This window comes from Poecilia reticulata, unplaced genomic scaffold, assembly GCF_000633615.1.
Source record: "Poecilia reticulata strain Guanapo unplaced genomic scaffold, Guppy_female_1.0+MT scaffold_307, whole genome shotgun sequence".
Classification (NCBI taxonomy): domain Eukaryota; kingdom Metazoa; phylum Chordata; class Actinopteri; order Cyprinodontiformes; family Poeciliidae; genus Poecilia; species Poecilia reticulata.
In genome coordinates, this window is record NW_007615082.1 from 5,023 (window position 1) to 27,893 (window position 22,871).

At 37.4% G+C, this 22,871-nt stretch overlaps 2 protein-coding genes across 2 annotated transcripts in view; both read left to right on the top strand.

Moving 5' to 3' along the window:
* The first annotated feature begins 4,756 nt into the window (after window positions 1-4,756).
* On the top strand, window positions 4,757-11,318 carry LOC103460838 (GTPase IMAP family member 4-like). The gene is made up of 3 exons (XM_017303496.1): window positions 4,757-4,799; window positions 8,163-8,763; window positions 11,294-11,318. Exons 1-3 carry the CDS (start codon window positions 4,757-4,759, stop codon window positions 11,316-11,318), a joined length of 669 nt encoding a protein of 222 aa, XP_017158985.1.
* A 5,632-nt stretch (window positions 11,319-16,950) lies between these two features.
* Window positions 16,951-22,871, top strand: part of LOC108165646 (GTPase IMAP family member 4-like) — a 15,917-nt gene continuing 9,996 nt past the window's right edge. The window contains exons 1-2 of the mRNA XM_017303497.1: window positions 16,951-16,993; window positions 18,207-19,163. Of these exons, the coding sequence (XP_017158986.1) occupies window positions 16,951-16,993; window positions 18,207-19,163 (1,000 nt within the window). The remainder of the gene's footprint in view (window positions 16,994-18,206; window positions 19,164-22,871) is intronic.

The window sequence follows — 22,871 nt, forward strand, 5'->3', positions numbered from 1 at the left end:
GATCGTTTTGACCCTTTGGCTGGAGTTAGAATCCCTGTTTTGTTTCCGTTCAGTACCATTTCGTTCCCAACAAATTGGGGGCATAATCTTAAATCCCAGCATGGGTCATATCCCGACACCCATGCGCAGAGTCGCATAGCAGTGCAGTTTTTGTCATCTAATGGTTGAGATGTTGAATTTATTTTTACTGTGGCCACTTTACTGTCATGATTTACAGTGAAACCCTGTACTATGCTTCTCCRTTTTCTTGCTAACTGCGTCCAGCCATAAGATGTGCTGTCCCAGGTTCCCGTCATCCAAAACACATCCCCCCACCAGTTCGTCCTAGTGTTATGTGTGGCTGGGTCTAGATAGAAGTCGGACCCTTTGTGGTTTCCTGGGTGGTCCTGATTGTACGTATGTTTTAAAGCTTCAAAAGGGATCATTACAATTCCTTGAACTCTGGTGGAATTGTAGCATAGATATACTTCTCTTTCCCACTTTGCCTGTCCAAATTTCATTCCACMYGGGTGTGCTGSTTTATTGTCATGTTCTCTCATCCCTYRCCCATCTAGGCTTATGTCCTGTGCCAGACAGGATATCCCTACCCATGCTATGGTAATTATCAATGCTCCAATTAGGAAGAAAACTTTATTCAGCGGTGAAATCATTCCTTCTGAGTTTTTAGTTCTCTTTCTAAGAGTCTCTCGGCAGAGTGATGGACTATCTTCACYGGTTTGAGACAACTGTATACTAAAAATACAGTTCCCTTTGTACCACGGACTTCCTCTGGAGACCAGTAAAGAGTTCCAAACCTACAGAAGATAAAACAACGTGATTGCCAAGACACTGGTAAYGATAGTAATGCAAAATGCTATTACAGCAATAGTTATTTTATTCATCTCTCTTGATAGATAATTTACAGTGGGTTAAATGAATCCAAGYATTTCTTTCCGCTATTTTTAGTGCAGTACCCGTTGTCAACAACACCTGATAGGGTCCTTCCCACTTAGGTGAGTACCAMTGCTTCTTCTTTATGCTTTTAACTAAGACCCAATCTCCTGGTTCAACTAATGGAGTTTCCTGTGGGCACACAGAAGAGGAAGTGTCATCAGTTTGTGTCTCTTTTTGTTTTTCCAGCATCTTTCTCATATAGTCTGCTAAATTGCTTTCTTCATCTGTTTCCCAAATGTTTTTGAAAAATGGAAGTCTGTAAGGTCTTCCAAATAATGTTTCATAGGGAGTTAATCCAGAGGTGCTAGTGATGTTTATATACAGTTTGACCAGGTCTAGACACTGAGCCCAAGGTCTTCCCTTCTCTTCCATACATTTCTTCAACCTGTTTTTTATTGTTCCATTCATTCTTTCCACCAATCCTGCACTTTGGTTCTTTACAATTTCGTTGACAAAGTGTGTGCCATTATCGCTATATATTTTTTCAGGTATCCCATATCTAGGTATTATATCTTTGCTTAGTGCTTTGGCYACTGTTAAGGCATCAGGGTGTTGCGTGGGGAATAGTTCTGTCCATTTTGAAAACGAGTCAATGATCGCTAGACAAAACTGTTTCCCTTCACTTTTGTTTAATTGTATGAAATCCATGTGTATATGTTGAAATGGATATTCTGGTTTGGGAAAACGTCCTCTCTGAGGTCTCAGGTTCCCTTGTGTGTTGTGCTTTGCACATGTTAGACATGTTCTACAAAATCTTTTCGAATAAGATATAAATCCATAGGTGGTGAATAGTCTATTATTCCTACCATCCCTCCTGTTGAGACATGTGTTTTACCATGGCTYAATATTGCAGCCCATTTATATAAGCTTTTTGGTAGGATTCTTTTTCCTTCTGCTCCTTTTCTTAACCATAGTTTTTGTTCAGTTTTTGGTGYCTGTTTTTGCATGTCCTTTAATATTTCATCAGTTAAAAGCTCAGTATCGCTTAATAGAATTTTTATATTTCCAGATGCTGCTTCTTTTGCTGTTTTGTCAGCAAATGCATTTCCTAGAGAAACTTTATCAGTGTTAGTTGAGTGTGCTGCACATTTGCATATTGCCAGTTTTAATGGTAATTGAACCGCCTGTAATAATTCTTTTAATAATGTTGCGTGTGTTACAGGTTTTCCATTAGATGTTATCATTCCTCTATTTTTCCAGTACTAAGCAAATGAGTGTGTAGTAGCAAAGGCATACTGACTGTCAGTGTATATTGTGGCAATTTGTCCTTTCATTATTTTGCATGCTTCAGTTAGTGCAACCAATTCTGCAGCTTGTGCAGAATAGTGCTGGGGAAGTGCTGCAGGTTTTAACACTTCTGTTTCTGTTACCACAGCATAACCTGTTTTTGTCTTTCCTGTTTCATCTCTTCTAGATGAGCCATCTACAAACAGTGTCTTCCCTTCTGTCAGTGGAGTATCATTAAGATCATTTCTGCATTTTGCTGTGGTTTCTGCTAATGCTTGACAGTCATGTGGTTCCCGTCTTCTGCAGTTGGCATAAGGGTTGCGGGGTTTAGTGATGTGCATCTCTCAATAGTCAAATGTGGTTGTGATAAGAGGATTGACATGCAAGACAAGTGNCCTCTGAGAAGAGGAAGTAGAGTGAGAGAGAAGGGTGGGGAGGTGTTGCGCAACAACAGGGTGTTGCGTGGGGAATAGTTCTGTCCATTTTGAAAACGAGTCAATGATCGCTAGACAAAACTGTTTCCCTTCACTTTTGTTTAATTGTATGAAATCCATGTGTATATGTTGAAATGGATATTCTGGTTTGGGAAAACGTCCTCTCTGAGGTCTCAGGTTCCCTTGTGTGTTGTGCTTTGCACATGTTAGACATGTTCTACAAAATCTTTTCGAATAAGATATAAATCCATAGGTGGTGAATAGTCTATTATTCCTACCATCCCTCCTGTTGAGACATGTGTTTTACCATGGCTCAATATTGCAGCCCATTTATATAAGCTTTTTGGTAGGATTCTTTTTCCTTCTGCTCCTTTTCTTAACCATAGTTTTTGTTCAGTTTTTGGTGYCTGTTTTTGCATGTCCTTTAATATTTCATCAGTTAAAAGCTCAGTATCGCTTAATAGAATTTTTATATTTCCAGATGCTGCTTCTTTTGCTGTTTTGTCAGCAAATGCATTTCCTAGRGAAACTTTATCAGTGTTAGTTGAGTGTGCTGCACATTTGCATATTGCCAGTTTTAATGGTAATTGAACCGCCTGTAATAATTCTTTTAATAATGTTGCGTGTGTTACAGGTTTTCCATTAGATGTTATCATTCCTCTATTTTTCCAGTACTAAGCAAATGAGTGTGTAGTAGCAAAGGCATACTGACTGTCAGTGTATATTGTGGCAATTTGTCCTTTCATTATTTTGCATGCTTCAGTTAGTGCAACCAATTCTGCAGCTTGTGCAGAATAGTGCTGGGGAAGTGCTGCAGGTTTTAACACTTCTGTTTCTGTTACCACAGCATAACCTGTTTTTGTCTTTCCTGTTTCATCTCTTCTAGATGAGCCATCTACAAACAGTGTCTTCCCTTCTGTCAGTGGAGTATCATTAAGATCATTTCTGCATTTTGCTGTGGTTTCTGCTAATGCTTGACAGTCATGTGGTTCCCGTCTTCTGCAGTTGGCATAAGGGTTGCGGGGTTTAGTGATGTGCATCTCTCAATAGTCAAATGTGGTTGTGATAAGAGGATTGACATGCAAGACAAGTGGAACATGATTAGTGTAGTCTTCAGTCCATTATTTGACAATAATGATTCTTGATGATGGAAGTTAAGAAAATGTTTGTTTTCTGGAAATCCCGTTCTGGGTCCATCGTGCTTTCAATCCAAATGCAGAACCGGTTCCCTGACTTTGAATCGCTTCAGACAGAAAACGGAAACAATCAGAGCAAAGGACTCATGAAATCTCTGGGGAAACTGCAGACATATAGTTTGGTTTCAGTCCTGCTATTTTGAACAGTCACGCAGTTTAAGGATGTATATTTGAGGAATGTTAATATCTAGTTTCCTTGTTAAAGATGAAGATGGTGACATCAATCAGACACACTGGGAATTACCATTTGTTCTGTTTTTAATAAAAGGTGGAATGAAGGAAACAGATTGTGGATTCAGTCCAAGGTGTGAGAGATTTTCTATAGATGCTCTGACTCTGTGTTCAGCAATGTAAAACTATAAATCTGTATGGCTGGATGAATTTGTTCAAGCCAAAGGTACCCATTTTCTTCGTCCGTGAAATAAAGGATCAAATTTGCTAATGCTGACATTCTTTTAGTAAAAGTGCTGAAATTAATGTGAATTATAAATATATAAGATAAAATGTTATGCAGGCTACAGCAATGAGGCAGTTGGTCATCTCAGGTGGTGGGACAAAGCTGAGGCCCAAGTTTCACATCGATTCTCCTACAAGTGAAGAAGAGGAGAACAAGGGGAAAAGTAGACTGGATGTAAATCTAGAGAAACTCTTAAGACAAAGTCAAACAACAGTATTATTATGTTTTTTTTTTGTGTATATAACCCACGTCCCACTGACTTTTTGTACACCAGACCAGGCTGTTTTATTGCATATTTACATCTGGAAGTTACATCTAAGTAAATAATGAAGAAATAACCAATTAAAAAAAAAATGAATAAATAAAAAGCTGTACAAAAAGAGCCAATCAAAGCTTCAGTTCCAGTTTCACTTTGACAAAAGGACTGTATAAAAGGCCCTTGCAGGACCTAAAGTGTATTCATTACTTCACTGCAGCTGGAGTGTTAACACTGCTCTCTCTCTCTGATCATGGCCAGCTACAAGTTCAGCCCAAACATGAGCTGCAACGATGGTGAGTCAGATTAATTATTTATTGATTCTGTTCTGATGGAGAAAATATTCACTAACTAAAACATGTAAAATGCAACTTTTCACTTTCAGCTTCTGTCTTATTCTGGGGTTTCCTTTAATTTATAGGATTGATTTATATAAATGACAACTATATGTATTTTTATTTTATTTCTATGTATTTACTTTAAGTACAACTAAATATATGAAATAAATGTTAGATTTTACTCCAACTCTTCACCCCCTTTACTTCATCGCACTTATTTAACACATTTCCTCAGACATAATACAACTGATGAAAGTAAAAGGTAATGTAGCTGTAAAGTAACTAATCTGAGTTTGTATGTTAACCCTTTCACGCATAGTGGTCACTACAGTGGACAGCTATCTAATGGCCATTTTCTTGTGCTGCTTGTGGAGTTTTATGTTATAAATGCACACAGACCACTGCAGTGGACACTTGTGCATCAGGCAAAACACTGCCAACTACTGTCCATCTATTGCAAGTGCAAGAATTATTTTGTTAAATCCAATATGGCGGACAGTTGGAAGTATATCAGAATAACTCGGGAATATACAGTCCCCCCTCCTACTGTGGAAAACTCTTGCAGGTAAAAAAGATATTGTGACATCAAGAAACCCCTAAAGACTAATACTACTGATGTATTTTCTAAATAACAACTTTGTATTTGGAGAAAATTACTACTGATTACCTGTCCACTGAAGTGGACGTCATGCACCAGTGACAATATTTTGACAGGTATTGATATCAATAATCTGACTATATATGTACAATATGCAACATTTCCAGCAAATATTTGACAGTAAATAAACTGACATATTTTAGTTCTTAACTTGAAGTCCATTCAAGGTGGTGGGACAAAGCCTCCATTAAGAAGTAAAGTTTTTATGCGTTACGAACAGTAGCTCCAGTGCAGTGCAGATGAGGATGATGAAGAACCTTTGATCACTGAGGTAAATCAAGATGTTGAGGGACATGAAATAACTGGAACCTACAGATTATAAACCTGTATGCATTCCGAAAAACACATTAAATTCTGGCCTTAACAGATCAGGAAGTGAAGATGTTTAAAGTAATAAATATGGAATTATGTCATAGCTCAGATACTCAAGGTCAAGAATGTATTGATCATCAGAACCAGGTCTTCATCTTGACATCATACTTAGTGTTTTTTCACTTCTTGGAGAAGGTGAATATTTTACTTTTCAATGAATATGTAGCTTGTGTGCTAATAAATGAGGGGTTCCATCCAGAAACGCTCTAGGGTACCAGTACCATCCCATCACCATTGAAATGCAGACTGGTGTCTAAGGCAGTGGTGTCCAAAGTTGATCCTTGAGGTCCACCATCCTGCATGTTCTAGTTCTCTGCCTGGTGGTAGTAACTTCCTCCTCAGCATTTCTCCTGAGATTTTCTAATGAGCCACCATTTGATCCAGGTGTGTTGAAGTAGAGAGAAAACTAACACATGCAAGATGCCGACCCTCCAGGACCAACTTTGGACACCATTGGTCCAAGACAAACCCATGAGATCAGGCTGAGGTCTGGAGAACACCGGCCCTACCTCACTGTAGCCAAAAATATCAACATGCAATGATCCAGCCTGCAGACAAAACTAAATATATCTGCATCCAATGTCTTGTTTACAACCTGGGTGCTTTGCGCATCTTCATACAAGATAGCCTTGAGTATTATAAGTCTGAAGAGACAGTGTTGTTTTGTTACAGAAAACAACAGAATGGCTGAAGTGTCATATTCAATGTTGTTAGTTTTATGAACTGAAAAATCTCCATAATAAAATCGTGCTGCTTGAGAAGGATCCAAAATAAGACCAAAATGAAATCAAGCGGTTGACTGACAGTGACTGAATTAAGGGATCAGATAATATTGGGCATTAGATTAGGATGAGAGTTGAATACAATGTTATATATTTATGCATTCTGTTAACTAATGTCAAAATATACAGTATTCACAGTATAATATAAAGCATTTTGTTAGTTGAACAGACGTAAGCGCATGTTGTCCACCTAAGTGGACACTTGGACAAATCCTAAAACTTTTTTTTTTTATGAAATTTTTTTTCCCACCTTAAAATCTTGACTTACAGCAACATAATTCATGCATGAAAGGGTACAGTATTTTCCGCACTATAAGGCGCACTTTCAACGAACGGCCTATTTTAGGCGCATAGAATAGACGCTACGGTTGCCACCCGTCCCGTATCGAACCTGAGCAGGACGCGATGTGTTCCGTTCTTTACAAATGTGGTTGTGTAATAATAAAGAAGTGGTCTCCAAGTACTTTATATAGTAGGTTGCCCCAGTCATTGTTTCACTCACGGTTTTGGTGTTGCGATATTGTGCCCAACTGCTTTCTGGGTAACACAGACTAACCGACACGCTGCCACCGCAGTCTCTGTCTCTCTTCCTCCGCACCCTCCAGGCTTTAAATGTATAGGGGCTGGTCCCTTGGTAACCTTAATCGAAGCACACCGGATGAAGGTCTAAAGCCACTTTGTTGACATAAAGAATGTCAACAAAACAGTCCGATTCCTGTGGGCAAGGAGAGCCTTCGGTGACTGGGCCAGGGCGTGGCCGGACGATGGTCACCCTTCCTCACTTTTCAGCCATTAAAGAAGAATTCAAACAATATATTAGATCTCTCCAGTATTCAAAAAATAGAAAAGCCATTAAGACAATGGATGTGTGCTCACTTTAACGTCTTTCTGAGTTAACTTTTTATTTATATATTTGTTTTTCGTTTTGTTTGTGCTTGCTATGTAACACCCTGGCATTATTATCTTGTCTGTTTTGTTACTTATTTGTGTTGTTAATTTTTTCTTAAACCCCTTTATTATCAATAAAGGGAAAAAATAAAAAATGGGACACGTTCTACCAGTCGGTAGAACGTGTCGACTACCGACTGGACCAGATCAGTCGTGACACACCTCACATTACCGGAGCATCAGTTACCATTATGACAAGCAACAATCTTGGAACTTGGAGCACTCTAAAATAGTCAGAAGGGGAAAATCGGCAGAAAAAATTTTAAGTTGTGCCGAGTGACACCTTACCCCTCACCCCCGGCCGCAGTAAAATTGTCAAGCCTTCACTGGTCCACAGTGACAAAAAGGTTGGAGACCACTGCCTTAAACCTTGCATCAGCTTTTATAAATAATTGGCTCATTTAAAAGTTTAACTGTATATATGATTATCCACCCCATTGAGTCCTTCAATGTCTCCTAAGGTCTCAGCTGTATCATATCCTCTCTACCAGATACACTGAGGCTGAAGTTCTGAGTACAACATAATGATTCTAATTCAGATTCAAACTTTCTTCTTCACAGGAACAAACATTACAAACAACGATGAGGTGAGGATCGTGATGGTGGGGAAGACTGGGATTGGGAAGAGCGCTACTGGAAACACCATCCTGGGAGAAAAGAAATTTGATTCCAAATGTAGCGCCCAATCCCTGACCATTGTCTGCGCCAAATGCTCCAGTAATGTGGATGGACAGCAAGTTGCTGTCATTGACACTCCAGGTGTGATGGACACCAGATTTGGAGAAGATAAAACAAGCAAAGATTTGGGTCAGTGCATCCGCTTTGCTTCTCCTGGACCCCACATCTTCCTGGTGGTCGTTGCAATCGGCAGATTCACAGCAGAAGAAAAGCGATCAGTGCATAAGATTCAAGAAATCTTTGGAGAGGCAGCAGACAGATACAGCATGGTTCTCTTTACCAATGGAGACAAGCTTGAAGACACCACCATTGAAGAGTATTTGTCTGAAAGCCCAGAGCTGCAGGATCTGGTGTCCAGATGTAACAACCAGTATCATGTTTTCAACAATAGACTGAAAGATAAGAAACCTCAAGTCACTGAGCTGCTGAAGAAGATCAGAACCATTGTTAAAAAGAATGGAGGAAGTCACTACACCAATGAGATGTTTCAAGAGGCTGAGAGGGAAATCGAAGAGGAGAAACAACGCATCCTGAAGGAGAAAGAAGAAGAAATACTTGAAGAGAAAGAAGAATTGGAGAGAAAAATACAAGAAGAGTTTGATAAAAAGATGGAAGTTGAAGGAAAGGAAATGCAAAAACAACTTGAGGAAGAAATGCAGAAAAAAATGGAAGAACAAGTATCCCATCTGAATTCTCAGTATGCACAAGAGGCAAGAACTCAAGCTGAAAAGCACGGTAAAGGGAAATGCGTAATATTGTGAGATCAAAAGTTGTAACCTATCAGTTAAACATTAAAACAGAACTAATAAGCATTTTTTCATTTTCTTTGTTGTCTTTAAAAATAAAGTAGATCTCCAGGTACAATGAAATAATTCACCTGTGACCTCAGTGTCCCATAATTTGTTTTTAAAAGGTATCTGCTGATGTTTACATTTTTTTATGTTAAGAAAATCTGTATCATTGAATATTGGGCATTATTGGTATTATTTTCTAATTTCCATTATTATTATTTTCTCTATGAATGTCTTAATTACTTTCAGTATTTAGTGTTTACTTTCAGTTAGTGTTTACTAACTTTCAGTTAGTAAACACTAAATATTCTTCTTGTGTTCATTATCATTTATTTCTTTTTAACAATTTAATTTTATGACTTTAATTTGTGATCACTGTTTAATCATCATTGCAATGTGCTTATTTACTGATTTATTTTAATCCATATCTGTTGTGACAACCTATGCTGAGGTGAGTGTAATACAAATTGTAAACCTTTGTCTAATCATTAAACAATATTAAATTATAAGAAGAAGCTTCAAGGATCTTTATTTGTTATTAACTTAGTACAGGGGTCAGCAACCCTCGGCTCCAGAGCTGCATGCGGCTCTTTAGTGCTGCTCTAGTGGCTCTCTGCAGCTTTTTCAAAATGGAAAAAGGTGGGGGTGGGAAATCTATTGTTTGTTTTAATATGGTTTTTGTAGGAGGACAAACATGACACAATCATTGTTAATGTTTTCCAATGCTATAAAAATGTGTAGAATAAATATTAAATTTCAACATTTCTGTCAACGAAAATTTGCGTCTGAGACGCATGTTTCTTTCACCTTGGCGGGGTGCGAGGCATTTTGGTACTTCGCAGCGCTGGGGCGATTCTAGGATCTGACTTTAAGGGGGGCTTAGTCCTCAGCAGGGCTAAGGCCCAAGAGAAGTTATTCATCGGTGCAATTCTCTAAACATCACTGCTTATTTACAAACATTCACATATGAAATTAAATATTTTTGCCCAACTAAAACTGTTAACAACTACATACAGCTCTGGAAAAAAATAAGAGCCCTCTGCACTGTTCCCCATTGAAAACATCAAGTATGGATGTCTGAACTCTTCCTGAGTCAAAACATTAGTTTTGTTATTTCTAAACTGATATAAACTTGTTTTCTTTGCATTGTTTGAGGTCTGAGAGCTTTGCATCTGTTTTATTTTGACCATTTCTCATTTTCTGAAAATAAATATTAAGTTTTTTCTTGGAATTTCAGAGACATGTCAGTAGTTCAACAATGTTAATTTTCCTTCAACATATACCTATTGTTGCAAAGGCTTGGGTGGACATTAATGTTATGCAGATTGGGCGCCACCCAGTGGTAAGTTATTTATGGCACTTTCAGCAGCTGCAGAAAACCGTATGTCAGCGTGAAGGCGTGGTGTTGGCCTTTTTTCTTACAACAAGAATGTTTGTGCATCTATGGAAAATTAGAAATTATGAGTCAGGGTTTTACAATTTCGGCTCACAGTTCATGAAGTGAGTTTCATAACCAAACACCTTTCTATTCACAGACACAGAAACAGCCTAACATTCTGTGCTGTTCTTGACCTTATTTAAGTGACTCCAGAGAGGTTTGGTAAAATAATTACAAAACACCACAGTCACTATTCAAACTTCAAAACAGAGGAACAAGAGTAATTAACAAGGACCAGGATCAGACTAACCCTTTATTGATCCAAATATTCTGAACACTGTTGAGAATAAAATCAATTAACTTCTGGCTTGTTATATTCTCTTGTGCTCCCGGATTCATTTATTTCATGCGTGGAAACAAAAGCCACACAGAGATGACAGTCAACGCTCCACGTCATACATTTTCAGAGTTTATTCTAACATTTAAAAGTATAAAATCACATTGACAACACAGACACTTCACACTAAAACAGACATTCATTTACCTGAGACAAATGGAAAAGAAGTCAGAAAGAAAGAAAAGCAAAGACATCTTTGGAGAAATTGCAAAGAGCAAAATCTGATTTGTTTTCCACCTGCACCAATTTTTATAGTAAAGGCGTATTCTTCTCTTTAATTTATTCAAATGAGGAGTATCTTTGCTCATCCAACCAGGAGCTGTCTCGGACCCTCTTTAAACACCAGTTGTCCCCTTTATCTAAACAAAGTGGAAGCAGAGCTTCTCCTCCACTGGCCTGAACTCATGCTGTTTTATGGCTCATTGCTTCTCCTGATTGTTTCCCACAGACCAAAGGCAGATAACAAGACCTAGCAGGCAACATCATGTAACTACAGGTAACATAAAGGTCAATAGAGCAGAATAAGTTATTAATCTGAAAATCCTAATTAGGCTATTTCAATCAAGACATGTGGTTAAGTTTTAAAACTAGGATATTTAAAATGTATTTTCTTAACAATACATACAACATTTTGTACTGAACAGCTATAAAATAATCTTCAAATAAAGCTGTACTGTACACAATTTCCATTAAAAAATATATATTTAAAAAAATAATTCTAAATGAAGTACTGCATTATTATTTCAAATTTCCCATTGCACAAAATCGTTAAGCATAATATTTTGCATTGCATGTGAATAAAGTTGATGATACAAGTCTGGCCCAGTAAAGGTCTTTACTGAATTCGTTGGAGGCTGTTTGTAGACCAAATTTACCACAAGGGTCTGTGTATTTGGTATGTTTTTATGGGGAACACTTAAAAAAAGAATTAAACAAAAAACAGAGCAATATTTTATAATTTAATATTGTGAAGCAAAGAGCCACTTGTGTCTCCAGAGATTCAGGTTGCAGATCCTGACTAGCAGATGGAAAATGTGATCATATCTCAATATTGCAGCTAATAGTGAAGCACTATAATTTTTAATTCATTGTTAAAGTAAAATTGTGAAGGTTAAAAAAAATCTACTAGGAGGTCACGTGGTCCAGACCAAGATGGAGACTTGAGGTTCTTCTCTATGGAGTGAAAATAGTCTCAAAATATCTGTGTTTGCGTAAAAAGATTTGTACGTGTGCAGAAATATCTGTGCATGTGTAATACTGGATTTGTAAACATTAAAAATAAAATAAATCTTTTCCTATGTCTATAAGTGTTGAAAAAGTACACACACACAAAACTGCATTTACACACAAATCCGGTTACGAGTGCACAACTATTTTTGAGACTCATTTCACGCTTCGGGGAAGCTCCAAGATTTGTGTGTAGATGGTGCGTTTACATGCTAGAGCAAGCTAGGACATCTGAGTTTTGCTCGGAGTCTTGTGTTTTTATCCTCTGACGTTTCTCACTGTGCTTGTGCCGAAGTGGCAAATACGTTAGTTCGCTGGAAAACGGTATATCTCAGCACTTCCTTATAATATCCTAAAATTATTTATAGACATACTGTGCATTTTTGAACGGTACAGGAGACTAAGTGGTCTGAAAAAGGACCACTGGGTGGCGGAATGGTTCGCTGGCCGGAAAAATAACCAGGTAAACCCAGAAGCAAGACGGACCCAGATAGCACAGAATGATTGAAACAACATTGAATCAACGTTGAACGCTGACATTGAAACAACATAGAAAGTGGTCGGTGACTTGTATGTTGAATCAACATTAGGGTTTCAATCATAACTGACATTATATCAATGTTGATTCAACCATCATCTGTATGTCAATTTACATGCATATTTGTGTTGATATTGCATTGAATCAGTTAGGAATCAATGCTGATTCAACCTTCATCTGAATGTGGTTCTGCACACATATTTCTGTTGATTTTACATTAAATCAATGTTGATTCAACACTCATTTGACTGTGGATCTGCATGCATATTTGTGTTGATTCTACATTGAATCAGTCAGGAATCAATGTTGATTCAACCATCACCTGAATGTGGAGCACTTTGCTGTTGGCTTGTTGGCAAAAGATGTTAATTCAATGTTGAATTGTCATCATGTGCAATCTGGGTACAGAATGGAATTACAAATCAATGTTGTCAACACATAGTGCTTCAGTTAAAATGTGATTAACCCTCACCTAAAATGGGGTGTGCTGTGGTGGTGCAGGGGTTAAGCACAACCCACATATGGAGGCCCTAGTCCTCGACGCAGCCGTCGCAGGTTCGATGTGTGCTGAATTAGGGAAATGCCTAAAACTTGTAGGGCTTGGAGGACCAGTGCTGAAACACACTGGATTTGATGTTGGCATTTCAATCAATGGATATAGACATTAAATCAACATTGATTCAATGACACATTTTCAATGTTAGTTAATCGGCTAAAATTGAATGGTTGTTTGATGGTTGATCTAGCTTCTGTCATTGACCTCAACTATAAATTCAATCTTTGTGATCATAATTCAACATTGAATTAACATCTTTTGCAAACAAGCCAACACCAAAACAGCTGTGTATTTGGGCCATCCCACTGAAAGAAGTTTACCGTTCTTTCACAGTATCTATACCGTACTTGCATTGACGGTAATCTACTGTCAGGATTAATTACGGTACAGCTACTGCATTTACAGTAAACTTCTGGCATCTATAGCTGCCAGTATGTTACTGTAAATTTACAGGATTATTTCTTAGAGTGTAGCTGTAAGTGGAAAATCATCATAATTAACAGAAATAAATGCTTTCAAACATCCATCTGTGTGTATTTAATATACAGTGTTTCATCTACTGCTAAAGTTTATAAAATAAATGAGAATATTAGAGTAAGTGTGTATATTTTTGTTCGTGAATATTTTCTACATCAGAATAACCTTCACATCCAGACTTGCATAGTGGTAGGTCTTGTTAGGGCTGTTCATGATCAGTCAGAGAGAGCAGTGTGACACTCCAGCTGCAGTGAAGCAATGAATACAAGTTTGCAAGTCTTTTTCAATAGCCTTTAAACAAACTGAAACTAAAGGTTTGATTGAATCTAATGTTTTTTGTGCTTCGCATGGTTGACATAAAACTGAACTTTTCTAAGGTTCAGTTTTATAAACCTTAGAAAAGGTTCATAAAACTTCTTAAGGTTCATAAAACTTCTTAGAAACGGCATTTCTAAAAAGCCGTTTTGAATTTTCTGTAAGTTTTCTCCAAAGTTGTGTGGTTGCTTAAAGGTTAAAGGTCAATTCATTGTCAAATATGTAATCAAATAGTGCAATATATTAAACCACTAGCAGCATCTTCAAGATGAGTTACATACAATAAAATTATACAATGGTGGACTGACTTTGACGTCCAAAGTCTCTTTAGATTAACAGCCAGGCCGGTTTTCCCCTCATATTTTTAATAAATGGCAGCACTGCGGGACAAACAGCAAACAAAAGTGAAATTAAACAAACCATATGTGGTCTGCATGATTTAATTCATTATGATCAAGATTTTCTTCTGGAATTGTGTCCCATAGGACATATGAAGCTAATATGTTTCACTTCTGTTACTTCACACAACTTTAAACCTATTCTTGATTTGACTCAGCATAGAGACCTTTTGCAGGTTTATAAAAATAAAACCACAAATTACACATTTGACTCTTTATTTTATGAATAAAGCACCAGCAATATGTCCTCAGATTATCTGCCCTCTGCGCTGCACTTTCTATCAGATTAAAGGCCCGTTGTCATTTCCCACCATCCCCCCACAGAAAAATGAAAATGTATAAAAGCATAAAAATAGAAGACCTTAATTTTTGTTTTTAGATGAGGAGAAATTGTTTAAAAATGACTTCCCATCATATTCTAATGGGAATTTGATGGAAGCTAGTTGTCAGAAACACTTACCATTATCATATATGGGAAATTAATTAATGTGAGGCATTGAGTCCAACTACAATATTGATTCATTTCACTAAGTGAGATGCTGACGGCTTTAGCAATACTTTGTGCTTAAATTAAACTATTCAGTCTCACAGCAGAGTAGGGCTGTTGTTTTGGAGACAGTCAGAAACTAAACCTCATCTTATCAGAAAGGTTTCAAACTGGATTGGTGCCTGCAGCATGTTGTTCATTTGTTTTATCAGTACTCATTTTATGTCCCTGTTTAGTGGATGATAACAGTATATTGCTTTCATTAGATAACATAAAGTTGGGTTCTCAAAATCCTATCTGAGCTTCCCTGAACTGCAGTAAGTGCAGGTTTTCTCAGTCGGGTTGGTGAATTTCTCAAATCATCCCTGACATTTGCAAAAACACTAAGTGCATCTCTCAAAGTTATTTTTTATTCTTGATTTACTATAGAGAACTTAGCAGATTTCTAAAAATAAATCCACAAATCAAACATTTGACCATTTATTTTACAAATAAAGCACTACAGAAGCAATAAAAATGTATAAAAGCATAAAAATAGAACACCAGTATACTGTAGTTTCTGTACTACTGTATCAGTATACAAGTAAACTACTGTATATTGGTGCTATCCTGCAGCTTAGGAAAGCAGCCATCCTAAGTTGTTTTTCCTTCTGTCTGAAGCAGTTCACAGTCAGGGAACCTACACTCTGATGTCTTATGACTCAAAACAACATCCCATTCTTTTTCCAGTCAACTTCATTATCAACGCTATTATGAATTTCTTGAGCAAATGCAATAAAATATTTTCTTATTTAAAAAAGGATTTTTATTACCTTATTTTTTGGACTATAAGCCTCTACATTTTTTCCCACGCTTTGAACCTTGCGGCTTGTAACCCGGTGCGGCTTTTCTGTGGGTTTTTCTTCAACCACCAGGGGGCTCTCTAGCAGGAAGTGAATCATTGGAAGTCAAAATTGGAAATCAAAGAAGAACGCGCTAATTTTTATTTAGAACAAGCACATGCTAGCAGCAGGCACAACGGAGAAATTTCTTCAAACTCATATCCCCTCATCATGGAAACGACAAGAAGATGTTCATGTAATTTTAAGTTGAAGGCTATCGATCTTGCAGTACAGAATGTTAGCCGCTTCCTTATTAGCAGATTTATTGAGGATGCAGCCCTCTGGTGCATCCTTGTGAAAAACCGAGAGCGGCGGAGAAACCAGTGGCTTATAGCCCGGTGCGGCTTATATATGTACGTTTATATATTTTTTTTTTTAAAAAAAGATGCGGCTTACAGTAAGGTGCGCTCTATAGTCCGGAAAATACTGTACTTAATCACCTCTTTATATTGTTTGTATTTACATGTGTATGTAATTTTCTACTAAAAAGATATTTGTATGCTTTTCTTGTCATGGTGTGACATTCTAATGTGTTTCAGTTACTGAGAGAAATCTAATTTATGAACCACTGAGTTCAAAGTATAAAAGAAAATAATCATTCATCTATCATCTATCCCCACCATCAAACACATTTGAGTAATTAATAATCACCACCTTAAATAATGTCCACTCAATAAAACTGAGCACACAATCCAAGTGCATTATTCATTAAATAAATGATCAAATATGCCACTTATGGCATACTTCTAAAAGAAGTGCTGATTTGTCTGAAATTAGAGTGAATTATAAATATATTTAAAGTTGTGTAAAGTTAAATGTTATGCAAGCAACAGCAATGAGGAAATTTATCTTAGCTCGAAGGACAAAGCTGAGGCACAAATTTCACATAGTTCCTTATTTGTAACCACCCTGGATATAAATCTAGGGAAACTTTGGAGGCATCAAAGTCAAACAATAGTATTATTGTATATTTATTCTGTAAAAAACGCACACCCCACTAATTATTTTATACACCAGATCAGACTTTTTTATTGCATATTTACATCTGAAGGTTATGTGCACCAATTAAAGAATAAAGATCAAAATGTGGAAAAAAGAGCCAATAAAAGCTTCATTTTTAGTTTCATTTTGACGATAGGACTGTATAAAAAGGCCTGTGGAGGATCCAAAGGGTATTCATTACTTCACTGCATCTGGAGTGTCAACATTGATCTCTCTGACTGGTCATGGACAGCGACAAGTTCAGCCCAAACATGAGCTACTACTATGGTGAGTCAGGATATTAAGTCTGTTCTGATGTAGAAAATATCCACCAATAAAAACATGTAAGCATGAAACTTTTCACTTTCAGCCTTCTTCTGTCTTAATCTGGGGTTTCCTTGTTTATCAATATATGCATATTTTCTATATTGAAACATATAGACAGGTGATAACGAGATTTGTTAATGTTATTTTGAAATGAGACACTGTTACAATCAAGAATGAATCAAGAATAACAGAATGCATTTTGTCATTATTTTATTGAATGGTCAAAGAAAAGAATGACCATTGAGACTCTCGGCTGATCAGAGAGTAAAGAAACAAATAAATGGCTTTTTATAATCCATCAGTTACGTAAGCACGGGACTCACCATCAGCTTATAACAAAGAAGACACAGTCTTATCACATCTCCGGCTTTGCACCTGTGACCCTGAACAACGATTCACACGAGTTCAAGAAACAAAGACAACTTCTCAGAAAACGTCTGTTGTCAGTTCTGTTTCCCCAGTAAATAAGTCTAAATTTGTCATTACATAGGATTGACTTATTTAAGACCAGTGTTGATAGAGTTAGTGTAGGCCAGTGCACATGCTGCTTGCTAATCTCCCTCAAGTAACTAGTAATAAATCTTCCTTCCAAGCCTTAAGTCTATCATGAGATTCTTCAGAAATGAGAAACATCACTAATTAATAAAACTCAGATATGATGGCTTTCTTCAAACTGTTCTTTATCAAAAAATTTTCTAAAGTTGACTTTGCAGGTTTTGTCAGCTCATTATTTTGACTCGTTATGATGAAGTTTTTGAGTTGAAAATATTTTTAAAAAGCATTTCTTATCTGAGTCGAATTTCTTTTGTAGATCCTGAAAGCCTATTAGTGTGGTAGATAAAGATTCTGAATTATTTGGAGTTCTTTGTCTTTTCGTGCTTTAAACGTTGGATAATTTCTTCCAGGTATAAATAATTGGTTACCCCACACTGGACTGAACAACTGAGATAAACAAATTGGCTGTTTTAAAAGTTTCTTTAACGCTCTCCATACTCTTGATGAATATCTGGTTTTAACTGTATATATAATTATCTCCGCCACATGTCATTGATTCCCTCAAATCCTGCTAAGGTCTCAGCTGGATCATATCCTCTCTACCAGATACACTGAGGCTGAAGTTCTGAGTGCAACATGATGATGATTCTAATTCAGATTCAAACTTTCTTCTTCACAGGAACAAACATTACAAACAACAATGACATGAGGATCGTGATGGTGGGGAAGACTGGGATTGGGAAGAGCGCTACTGGAAACACCATTCTGGGAGAAAAGAAATTTGATTCCAAATGTAGCGCCCAATCCCTGACCATTGACTGTGCCAAATGCTCCAGTAATGTGGATGGACAGCAGGTTACTGTCATTGATACTCCAGGTGTAATGGACACCAGGTATGATGAAGAAAGAACAAAGAAAGACGTGGGTCAGTGCATTCGCTACGCTTCTCCTGGACCCCATGTCTTCCTGGTGGTCGTTGCAGTGGGCAGATTCACAGCAGAAGAAAAACAATCAGTGCATAAGATTCAAGAAATCTTTGGAGAGGCAGCAGACAGATACAGCATGGTTCTGTTCACTCGTGGAGATGATCTTGAAGGCACCATTGAAGATTATTTGTCTGAAAGCCCAGAGCTGCAGGATCTGGTGTCCAGATGTAACGGCCAGTATCATGTCTTCAACAATAAGATGAAAGATAAGAAACCTCAGGTCAGTGATCTGCTGGAGAAGATCAGAACCATTGTTGACAGGAATGGAGGAAGTCACTACACCAATGAGATGTTCCAAGAGGCTGAGAGGGCAATCGAAGAGGAGAAACAACGGATCCTGAAGGAGAAAGAAGAAGAAATACGTAAAGAGAAAGAAGAATTGGAGAGAAAAATAAATGAAAAGTATGAGAAAGAGATGGAGAGAATGCAGGCTGAGAGAGAGAGAGAGAAGAAAAAGATGGAGGAGGAGATGAGGAGGGTGGATGATGAGAGAAAGAGGGAAATGGAAAGAAAAGAGGCAGAGAGAGCGAGATATTTTGAAAAACAGAAAAAAGAACTGGAGGAGGCGCATCGAAAAAAAACTGAAGCAGAGAATCGCAGGCTGCAGGCCGAGCATGAAGCCAGGGCCAGAGCTGAAGCTGAGAGACGCGGTAAAGGGAAATGTGTAATACTGTGAGGTCAAAAGTTGTAGCCTAGCAGTTGTTAGACATTAAAACAGAATTGATAAGAATTTTTCATTTTCTTTGTTGTCTTTAAAAATAAAGTAGAACTCCAGGTACAATGATCTAATTCACCTGTGACCTCAGTATCTCATAATTTGTTTAAAAAAAGTTTCTGCTGATGTTTAAATGCTTACATATTAAGTAAATCTGTATCATTGAATATTATTAGTTGTATTATTTTCTAATTTCCAGATCTCTGTGAATGTATTAATTTCTTTCAGTTATATTCATAATTAGGATGGAAACACACTAAATGTTCTTGTGTCCATTCTTCTTGTTTTATTTCTTGTAACAGTTTAATTTTATGATTTTAATTTGTGATCATGAATCATGAATGTTTAAACCTCAGTGCAATGTGGGTTTATTTACTAATTTCTTTTAATCTAGATCTGATGTGGCTTCCTGTGTTTTGGTCAGTGTAATACAACACTTAAACCTTCATCTGATCATTAAACAATATTAAATTACAAGAAAAAACTTCAAGGGTCTTTATTTATTATTATTAACTTAGTAGCAGCTGTCAAGTTATATCTTTGTGTAGGAGCTATGTCTCTATGTTGCAGTTAAATCTTAGAATTTAGATTATTTGGTTCATTTTTATTTGCTTATTTTCTAGTTGATTTACAATTAGAATTTTTGTTTAATTTATTTAGAATAAGTTCTTTGGTTAGCAAATCATTTAATCAGTTAATTAATTTCAGTTGGGATGTGGGTACTTCACGGTATAAACAGGTGGGTTTTAAGTAGCTTAATATGCACGTGGGTGGTCATAAGGTTTTTTTGCCAGTCAGTCATCAGTCAGTCGTCAGTCATTAGTTAGTCAATCAGAGAACAGGTGCAGGAATCAGAGCAGGACAGTAGCAGAATCTTGTGAAGCTTGTAACCTTTTGTCTGAACAGTGAAATAAAACAACCAAAGAACTGCATTTGGACTTTTTTGATCCTTTTGAACTGCGCAAGCCAGAAACCCACAGTGCATCAGGTGACTATTTGAGTTGGATTCACTTTTTGTTTTGATCACTTTAAAGTCGTGAGTTTTTGAATTTTGAGTTTGAGTTTTTGGGACAAATAGTCACTACACTTTGCTTTAAAAACCTTATAAAATGACCCTCCAAAGTTCTTCTTACAGTGATTTAAGTTTTCACACAATGCTGTATAGTAAGTTGTTCATTAAATTTTATTATACAGTTTATTTAAAAATAAATCACCACAGACATCCACCCAAAATATTTTCAAAATAAAACAAGTCATACTTTATACTAATCATATTGAATGCAGTTTGGTTAAAATAAGATCATTCCAGTAAATTATAGTCAGATTCCCCTCCATAATTTCCCCTCAGAAATCGCGGAGTGGAATCTACCTGTCACATTCAACATTTTAGCTCCCTGTCAGGGAAAACCCCTGATTTAGTGACATTTATAGAATACGTGAGCATCTGCTTTACAGTCCCACTTTTTATGTCAGTGGTGAATGTTTTTTTTATACAATATGAAAGTCATTGAACAGGTTGTTTCAATATTTGTACCTGTTTATATGCAGGTGATACTTTTACAGAATAAAATATTCAGTGATTTTACATTAAAATTGTTTGGGTTAAAGAGGACACAGAAGACCATAACAATAAACATTAAAGTGAGATGCTCTAAGTAAACTACTTAATGCCATACAAATATGAGACAGAAACATGGACTATATCTTTATATAGACCTGTCTATTGATTATAGATTAATAGTTTTACTGGACAGAAATTACAAAAACAAATCTGTTTCTTAATCAAATCCTAATGAGTCAAATTCAAAGTGTCATGGAGTCATCAGCCTCATGACATTAACACTGACATGAAAAATAATATTGAAGAAATAAATATATCAAATCTAATTAAAAACATAAATAAGTGATCAGTTATTTACTGTTATGGTCTGTAAGATATATTTATTCTCAGTATTAGATGTGGTCTCAACAAACCCATAACATTTCAACAATATTATTTTACCTTTTATCTGAAAATAGTGTCTGTGTATTCTTGCCATACAGTCCTCTGTATTAATTATTGTGGCGCAGTGGCGCAAAAAGTGGGTATGCAGGGTATGCAACGCATAGGGGCGCAGCACCAGAGGGGCCGACAAAACCCCGTCTGGAGGGGGCGGCGTGCCAATGATGTTTTCCCATACACTTCAGCGCGCCTTACGCTCCTTCACCTCGCGCACATAACGAGGTAAATGTAGTGAGTTTTACCCTTCACGTATCGTCCCCTCAGGGGGTCGGGGGGGGCTGGAAGAGCGGGTGAGCGTCGCTCCTTCACCCCGATGTTCCCTGGGGGGTGTGGGGGGGGGCGATCTATGTTTTTGCATCCACCTGAATAATGTGTAGTTGCGCCACTGGTGCAGGGCGGTCGGGAAGAGTATCGATGGGGAAAAGGCAGACTGACATAAACCTTTTAAAACAATGGAAACAATTTCTGCATTCTGATTATTGAAATTTAAAAGTGCTGTGGTATCGTTGTTCAATCACCCCCGTTTCATACCGGACCACTTACAGCACCGGTGTTGCCGCTATAAAATGAACGCTCTTTATTGTGGTATCGCCCATGGAGGGATTTCTTGATTTCTTTATTTAAATGGGTTCATTTTTCAGAGGGATACACGGTGAGGGCCTCATGATTTTAGCTACCAGTAGCAGAAAAACGGAGCTGCGCCAAGAAGCTAACAAACACTGAATAGAAGAAGAGCTGCCATCGATACAGTTGCAATGTTACACAATACAGTTTTACCAAGTTGCTCAAAGTCTAAACTGGCATTGTTGTGTATTTAAAGTGTAAAGTTTACCTTCGACCAAACGCCCCCCAAAGGCATCCCAGCGCCCCCCTTTTGTAAAAACGTCTGCCAGCGCCCCCTGCCGTCCTCTGAACGCCCCCTGGGGGGTCGTACCACCCACGTTGAGAACCGTTACCTTAAACCATTCAGATGAACACAACAGAGACAATAACATGACTGTTTATCCCACGATAACTCAGAAATAGTCCATGAAAAAACCTTACATAAGCTTGTAAAGCAGAAAGTACGGCGGCCACCGTAAGAAAGGCTAACAGTATTCAATTATGCTGCCACATTGTTGGTATTGATGGCACTGTTCTTAAATGGTTCCAGTCTTACCTAGAGGAGAGAACATTTTCAGTGAAAATTAGTGACTCTGAATCATCTGCTGTTTCAATGACTTATGGTGTCCCGCAGGGCTCAATTCTGGGCCCACTGCTTTTCTCTCTTTATTTATTGCCTTTGGGTTCTATCCTTAGGAAACATGGGATTTCTTTTCATTGTTATGCTGATGATTGTCAGATTTATTTGCCCATGAAGCAGAAGGATGTCCACTCCATCAAACATCTCCTGGCATGTCTTGGTGATATTAAATCTTGGTTGGCCTTGAACTTTTTAAATTGTAATGAAAACAAAACAGAGGTGATTGTGTTTGGACCCAGTGGCCCCTGTGAGTCCTCCTCTGTTGACCTTGGACCTTTGGAGGTATATTTTAAACATGTTATTACGGACCTTGGTTTTAAGGTGGACAGTGATTTTAAATTGGACAGCCAAATCAGAGCCGTGGTTAAGTCCAGCTTTTATCATTTAAGGCGATTGGC

Excerpts from the sequence above, each read along its gene's own strand:
- LOC103460838 (XM_017303496.1), top strand. The coding sequence starts at position 4,757 with ATGGCCAGCTACAAGTTCAGCCCAAACATGAGCTGCAACGATG. Across the intron at positions 4,800-8,162 it reads AAACATGAGCTGCAACGATG|GAACAAACATTACAAACAAC; the intron begins GTGAGTCAGATT and ends TCTTCTTCACAG. Across the intron at positions 8,764-11,293 it reads AGTCACTACACCAATGAGAT|ACCAAAGGCAGATAACAAGA; the intron begins GTTTCAAGAGGC and ends TGTTTCCCACAG.